The sequence below is a fragment of the Haliaeetus leucocephalus genome, unplaced genomic scaffold (genome assembly GCF_000737465.1).
Source record: "Haliaeetus leucocephalus isolate CR32 unplaced genomic scaffold, Haliaeetus_leucocephalus-4.0 Scaffold556, whole genome shotgun sequence".
Classification (NCBI taxonomy): domain Eukaryota; kingdom Metazoa; phylum Chordata; class Aves; order Accipitriformes; family Accipitridae; genus Haliaeetus; species Haliaeetus leucocephalus.
In genome coordinates, this window is record NW_010972992.1 from 129794 (window position 1) to 137632 (window position 7839).

At 44.4% G+C, this 7839-nt stretch overlaps 1 protein-coding gene across 1 annotated transcript; it reads right to left on the bottom strand.

Annotated features, from left to right (window-relative positions):
- Window positions 1–108: 108 nt before the first annotated feature.
- On the bottom strand, window positions 109–4818 carry LOC104837974 (endogenous retrovirus group K member 113 Pol protein-like). Its single transcript, XM_010577478.1, is given in 2 exon segments — window positions 109–242; window positions 2559–4818. Coding segments are annotated over 2 exon segments (2394 nt in total).
- Window positions 4819–7839: the final 3021 nt, after the last annotated feature.

The window sequence follows — 7839 nt, forward strand, 5'->3', positions numbered from 1 at the left end:
TTCATCCCCCTTTATTATGTCTACTGAGATTCTTTTGACTCCCCTTGTCTCAGTCCCCCCTTTTCTAGAAAATAGTAAATTCTTTTACTATATTTAATCCTAGTACTTCTAATACATTTTTTCCCTATCTAGCATCCTCTCAAAGTATTTGTTGGTCTCCAGTTTTCGTCGTAACTGATTCTTTTTCCATTCACTGTAAGAGTCTCCTGTACTCTTACAGCACAAAAGGCCACATCGAACCACTATGCAAAGGACCACAGACAAGAGAATGATGATTATTATAGTGACAAACAATTGCTTCAACCATGTCAAATTTGGCAACCAGGAGGTTAATTTTTCCCATATCTCAGTGAATCCCCATGAAGTGTCATCTTGTGACATTAAATGTAAAAGTTGGGGTTTTTTCCAAATTTGAGAGAGATCTGTTTCTATTCATCTCTTTTGGTTAACATAGGTGCAGCAGCGTTCATTAATTACAGTGCACAGGCCCCCTTGCTGAGCAAAGAGCATATCTAGACCTAGTCGATTCTGGAGCACCATTTTTCCTAGGGAAGTGGTTTCTTCCTGGAGGGTCTTTATAGCATCGATTGTGGCATTATTAATAATTTCCATAGTGGCAGAAAGATTTACCAGAGCTTTCTCTAACTCACTAACTCCCAATGATGGAATGAGCCATTGTACAAAACTATGAAAGCTAGTTGGTCTTTGCACTAGGGGATTGCTGGTGTGTTTTTGCCTTATTACTGGTTTCATATAAGTCCGTAAAAAGTTTTGGGAATCATGGTCAGTTAAATTTTTAACCATAATGGTATTAGGAGCTATGGTTCCTACAGCACATTGGCCAGTCCAACCTAGAGGCAGTACTTTATATCCTGTCTGTCCACAAATCCAATACCATCCTAATCCTACTGGAGTGGGCCATCCTCTGGGTCTAGTAGAATTATGCCCTCTGGTTCTTGCAATCCGGGTTTGATTGGAGTTCCACATGTTTGCGCCACCATACTTAATATATTCAGTACAATTGGGGTAACTTCCAACAAACAACTTGACTGATCCACATTTAGGGTCCGTGTTATTACCTCCAGAATTCTTAGTTGTATTTTTCAGATGGCACCTCTGAACACACGGAACCCTTTGGGTTTCATTCCACAATTCGCTCAAATCTGTTTGCCATTGAATGTTCTCAGGGGGTATTTCAGTGTACTTTGTGAGGGACATGTTATTAAATAATAGCTGCTGCTATCACAGAGGTGTTAGAAAAGACTGTAGCAATTACAGGGTAGCCCCGTCCAAGACCCTTAGGAAAACGTGAACATATCCAGCAATCAGTTTGATTTACTATTTTTGCAATACTCTCATGGAGTTGAACAAACATGTTCCCATCCCATGTTATGCTCCTTGTCCCCAAGGTTGCCCATATTACCGCGTAAAAACTAATTATCCATCAGGTTTTGTGGTGACTTTCCATGGAGTTTTGGGTGACTTTTTCACTCTGGTGTGATGAATCCAAGTGTTCTGTTCCTTGATTCTGATTGCAGTAAAGGAGGTAAGTAATACTTGAAATGGTCCTTCCCATTGCGGCTCCAGAGTTTCTTCTGTAAGAGACTTTATATACACATAATCTCCTGGTTGTATATTATGTACAGGCCCATCCAAACCTCTCCTTCAAGTCCCTACCACATGCTTCCTGATTTTATTAAGTTGCTTACCTAATGCTACCATGTAAGAAGTCATAATTTCATCCCCCGCTTGTACAGACACCCCTCTCTGTATCCCATAGGGTTGTCCATACAGAATTTCAAAGGGGCTCAGTCCTTCTTTCGCCCTTGGTCTTGTTCATATACACAGAAGGGCTAAAGGGAGAGACTGAGGCCATGTCAAATTTGCTTCTTGTCCTAATTTCACAATTTGCTGTTTGATTAAGTGGTTCATTTTTTCCACTTGACCACTCGACTGGGGGTGATATGGAGTATGAAGCTGCCAATCTATACCCAAATGGCGGCTAATTTGTTGTACTATTTTTGAGACAAAATGTGGTCCTCTGTCAGAGGATATGGTTGCTGGAACCCCAAAACGTGGTATTATCTCTTGTACCAGTATTTTAGTTACCTCCCGAGCTTTAGCCGTTCTTGTTGGGAATGCTTCTGGCCAACCTGAAAAGGTATCAGTTAATACCAATAAATATCGATACCCCCCTTTTCTTGGAAGTTCTGTAAAATCAATTTGCCATTGTTGTCCAGGCCCATTGCCTTTTCCAATCTGGCCCATTTCCGGCTTGGGGGTATTCTTAGGATTAGTCTGGAGGCAAAGATCACACTGTTGTGTCACCTGTCTCACCGTGGTGTATAAATTTCTAGCCACAATTTCTCTTATCAAATGATTATACAGAGCCTCTGTTCCCCAATGTCTTTTCCTATGTTCCTCCCGTATCAAATGCCATAATAAGCAAGAGGGAACGATTAGCTTTCCCTGTGGGGTATGAGCCCACCCCTCTTCATTATATGACCCTTCTAAATCTGTAATGAGCTTTTGATCTTCCTTGGTGTATTCTGGCTTACCTTCTAGGGAAATCTGCCTATCAGGAATTAAGGCCCCTTCTGGTTTTACCTTTGTTTTGGCCACTTGTTTTGCCTCTCTGTCCGCCAGCTCATTCCCTTTTTCCAAATCTGAGCTCACTTTCTGGTGTGCCTTAATATGCATAATTGCTACTTTCTTAGGGAGCTGGACAGCTTCCAGTAACTTCAGAATTTCTTCTGCGTGTTTGATATTTTTCCCTTGAGAACTCAATAGTCCTCTCTCCTTCCAAATTGCTCCATGTGCATGTACAACTCCAAAGGCATATTTTGAGTCTGTATAAATGTTCACAACTTTGCCCTGGGCCAATTCCAGGGCGCGGGTTAGAGCAATTATTTCTGCCTTCTGTGCGGAGGTGTTCATGGGCAAAGCCCCTGATTCTATTACCTCTTGGCTGGTGGTGATGGCATATGCCGCATGTTGATTACCATTTAGGACGTAACTGCTTCCGTCTGTGAACCAAGTTTCCCCGTTTTCCATGGGGCTGTCTTTCAGGTCTGGGCGACTGGCGTATGTTGCTTCGATGGTTTCCAAACAGTCATGATGTACCGGTTCTCCTGTGTTCCCGCTGAGAAAAGAAGCTGGGTTGACAATGTTAGTGACTACAATCTCCACGTCATCCTGCTCTACCAATATAGCTTGATATCTCAGGAATCTTTGTGGAGAGAGCCAGTGTCCACCTTTTGCTTCCAGTACTGCTGATACTGTGTGAGACACCAGAACAGTCATTTTCTGGCCCAGAGTAAACTTTTGGGCTTCCTGTATATTCAGTATCACAGCCGCAACTGCCCGCAGGCATCCAGGCCAACCTTTTGCAGTTGTGTCTAACTGCTTAGAGAGGTAGGCAACTGCCCGTCGATATGGACCCAGGTTTTGTGCTAATATTCCCAGGGCAGTGCCCTGCTTCTCGTGGGAGTAAAGAAGAAACGGCTTACTCACATCTGGGAGTCCTAAGGCCGGGGCCGACATCAAAGCCTTTTTCAGTAGCTCAAAGGCTCGTTCGGTCTCCTTATTCCACTCAAGGTGTTTCTGCTCAGTGGCTGTCAACGCATACAGTGGTTTAACAAGCAATCCATAATTATAGATCCACAATCGGCACCACCCTGTCATTCCCAGAAAAGTCCGTAACTCTTTTACTGTCTGAGGTCTCCGAGTTTGACATATTGCCTCTTTACGGGCCTGTCCCAAAGTTCTTTGTCCTGCACTAATTTCATAGCCCAAATAATTCACTTTGCGTTGCATTACCTGTGTCTTTTTCTTGGATACCCGGTACCCCTGGAGTCCCAGGAAATTCAACAGACTCACCGTCCATGTCATACAATCTTTCTCTGTTTTGGTGGCGATCAGGATATCATCCACATACTGCAACAGCTTCCCCTCCTCAGATGGGGCTTCCCAGGATTCTAAGTCTTTCGCAAGCTGATTGCCAAAAATGGTAGGACTATTCTTAAATCCTTGTGGCAACACTGTCCAAGTGAGCTGGGTCTTTTGACCACTCTTGGGGTTTTCTCATTCAAATGCAAATAATTTTTGGCTGGCTTCATGGAGAGGGAGGCAAAAGAAAGCATCTTTCAAATCTAAAACAGTAAACCAAGTCAATTCAGGTGTTAATATGGTCAACAGGGTATATGGGTTCGCCACTACTGGGTAAAGATCTTCAGTTATCTTATTCACCGCCCGTAAGTCTTGGACCACCCGATATGACCCATCGGGCTTCCAAACAGCTAATATAGGGGTATTGAATTCAGACTCACACTCTTTTAGTAACCCTAACTGCAAAAATTTTTCTATCACTGGCCGGATTCCTTCTCTGTCTTCCTTCTTTAGGGGATATTGTTTAATTCTTACCGGCTTTTGGCCTTCCTTGATCCTAACTTCAACAGGTGGAGCACTTTTCGCTCTTCCAGGTGCATCGGTAGCCCACACCCCCAGGTACACTTGGTTTAAGATGTCCTCATTAATGCTTCCTTCTAGGGGGAGACTGGTTAAGGTTAGGCTCAATATTTGAATATATTGCTGATCTTTTACCTCCAGAGTAATTTCTCCCTTTTTGAATACAATTTTTGCTCCCAATTGTTCCAACAAGTCCCTTTCCAGAAGTGGCTTTGGGGAGTTGGGCATATATAAAAATTTATGAATGCCCCACTGTTTTCCTAACTTATATTCTAAAGGTTTACAAAAATATGCCTTTTCACTTTGGCCAGTCGCTCCTTTCACCATGACATAATCATCTCCCAGGGGCATCAAAGCTTGGTTCAGAACCGAGTATGTTGCCCCCGTATCTACCAAAAATTCTACCTCTTGTTGTGTTTTCCCTAGCTTAATTATAACCAGTGGATCCGCTAGGGTAGATGCCCCAGGTTCCCGTCAATCTCCCTTCACATGGGCTACCACTCTTCCTGTTTGAGCCCTCTGATCCCCCTTGTTCCTTGGGCATTCCCTTTTCCAATGACCGAATTTCTTACACAAAGCGCATTGATCCTTGCCCAGTTGGGGCAAGTCTCGTCTAGGCCCTCTTCCTCTTTCTTCCTGAATAACAGCCATTAATTTCCTTTGCCCTTGCCTATATCCTTCTTCTCTGTTACTAAATACTCTCCATGCTTCATCCAACAATATTTCTAAATTCCTACTCTCTGTAGGGCGTAATTTCTGAAGTTTGCGCCTTATATCCCCTGTAGACTGACCCAAAAACAGGGAGACTAATTGTTGTATTCCTACCTCTGACCCAGGATCCAGCGGTGTGCTGCGGTGCATCACATCCCTCAGTCGATCCAGGAATTTGGATGGAGACTTGGAAGGACTCTGTTTAACTGCATATAAAGCTGACCAATTTATAGTTTTGGGGATCGCTCTCTCCATTCCTTTTATAATCCACTCCTGATACCCCTGCAATCTTTCCATATGTGCAGATCTATTAACATCCCACTTTGGGTCTTGGAGAGGGAAATATACCTTAATGTCCCCTCCTGCAATCTTATCATGATCTTCAGCAAGGTTCCCTGCTGTTTTTAAAATCAGCTGTTTCTCTGTCTGAGTCATATATTCCAATAATAGCTGTATATCCTTCCAATCAGGGTTATGCTGTTTTACAATAAATTGGCAATGCTTAGTTACACTTTTGGATCACTCCTATAATCTTTTGCCACCTTTTTCCATTCCCCTATGTCAGCAGTAGAAAAGGGTACTTTGATTAACATCGTCCCCCCATCCGGCCCCACCGCCACTCGGAGAGGTGCTTGTAAAGCTGTTGAGGTAGTTTTCTTCCTAGTACAGGAAGATACAGGGCTGTCCGGGGGGGTCGGAGTTCTATCCGAGTCTGCATCCTGTTCCTGTGGTCGAGGGGGAGGCTTAAACAAATCAGTTAGATCTTGTTCTGGTACCTGATGAATTTTATTTGTCTTTGTACATCTTTGTCCAATACTACATGCCGAACAACACCGCCTCAGTTTACCTCTAAGCTCCTTGTTGTTCTCTCGCTCAAGTGCAAGCACCATGGGGTCCTGTGGGGGTACCATTCCACAGTCCCTTTGCCACTCTGGATGATTTCAGAGGGTGAAAAACATGTCTGCATATGAAACCTTATCTCATTTTCCTTCTCTCCTTAAAAACAGCATTAGTTGTAATAGAGTATTATAATCTATTGACCCATTAAGTGGCCACTTAGATCACTTTCTAACTTATACAACGGCCACCATTGATTGCAGTATTTAATAAGGTTCTTTTTACTTTCCGTACCTCCGGTCCCAACAATATCTTTCCAGTGGGCAATTACACAACCCAGAGGACTTTTCCTCAATATTCCTCCTTGATTGTTTCCCATTTTATAACTCCTCCTAATGATTCTTAAGTTTGATCTTGGCTTCTCCTTTTAATAAGCTTCCATGCAAATCGTTTCTTACACTTCTTTAGAGTCTTCCCCAGTTTTTCTCCCACACGTCCCAAATTTCTGGAATTAAATTTTCCTTTACACACCAATCTCACTATTTCGGATTCTTAGTGAGCTCTTTCCCAATCATAAAAGTGTGGAATTTGGAGAAAACACTCAAGGCAGTCTGGTTTCCGTCTGCTAGATGTACAGTACCAGCTTCTCCCACAAGATTTACACTTCAACAAAACCCAAGCCGGATGCTAATTATTACATAGTCAGTTGCAAGCCCACATACAAAGCAAGGAATCACCCCTGTTAATACGTAAAGACATTCCCACATTAACAAACATACATACACCTATAAATTTCAACATATCATTTCCACACACCCACACAAAATCTTTAACATAAATTTCCAAACATTCACATCATACAGTCATCACTCCAGTTGACAACCTTCAGCAGCTGCAAAAATAAACCAAGCGCAATTGCGAGGGGGTCCACTTACCCCATAAACCAAGCGCAATTGCGAGGGGGTGCGCTTACCCTTCTCCTACCTCTTATATACCAGTCATCGACAGGTCCGTCCTGGCTCCCAATACTGGGATGCAGCGATCACCCCGGATTTGCCCGATCGACCCCCAAGATCGCTAGCGGCCGCTCTATCGGTCAGCAAATCCCCCCATACAGGGTACCCTCCTCCCATACGGGGACTACGCTGCACGCCAGACGTCTCTGTGCTATTTACCAGCTGCTCCGGCCCGTCCTTTTACAGGCTCCCTCTGTGACACATACCGTTTGGTCCACGGCTTCAGGAGGTTGTTGTCTGCTCCCGCGGTGAGCGGCTGGCAGCGGAGGCTCCTGTGAAGAAAGTGCTCGGGGCACGCCGAGGGGCGTCCGCTCCGCAGTCGGTCCCGCAGCCGAGCAGAGAGTCTCCTGGCTGGCTCGCCAAACTGACGTGCGGAAAACAGACTCCACAATCAGTGAGATTGTAAAGTAGGTATGTTCATTCAGCGCTGGGCGGCACGGGGGGTAGTCCCACCAAAGTCGTGCGCGCCCGACTCGGCAGTTCGCCTCAAGTTTATACAGTCAGGTATTACATATTCACAATACGCCTATACATATGCATGACCTATCCCCGCTTCATATTAAAATTAGCTCCAAGAGGTCATTTTCATAGTCCCCTCCCAACTGTGCCTGCGCAGGGCCTCTTTATGGTGGTCATCTGGTGGTCGCAGAGATGAAGATAGATGACTCCTCTTTGTCACCGCTAGTAACCTCTTTCCTTGCGCAGGCTCAGTGATTTCTTGGTATTCACCCAAGCCGCAAGACCAGTCTTGGCTGGCTCTTGGGGCCTGCTCCTGCTTCTTATCAGGAACTGTCTCTACCTCATTGGC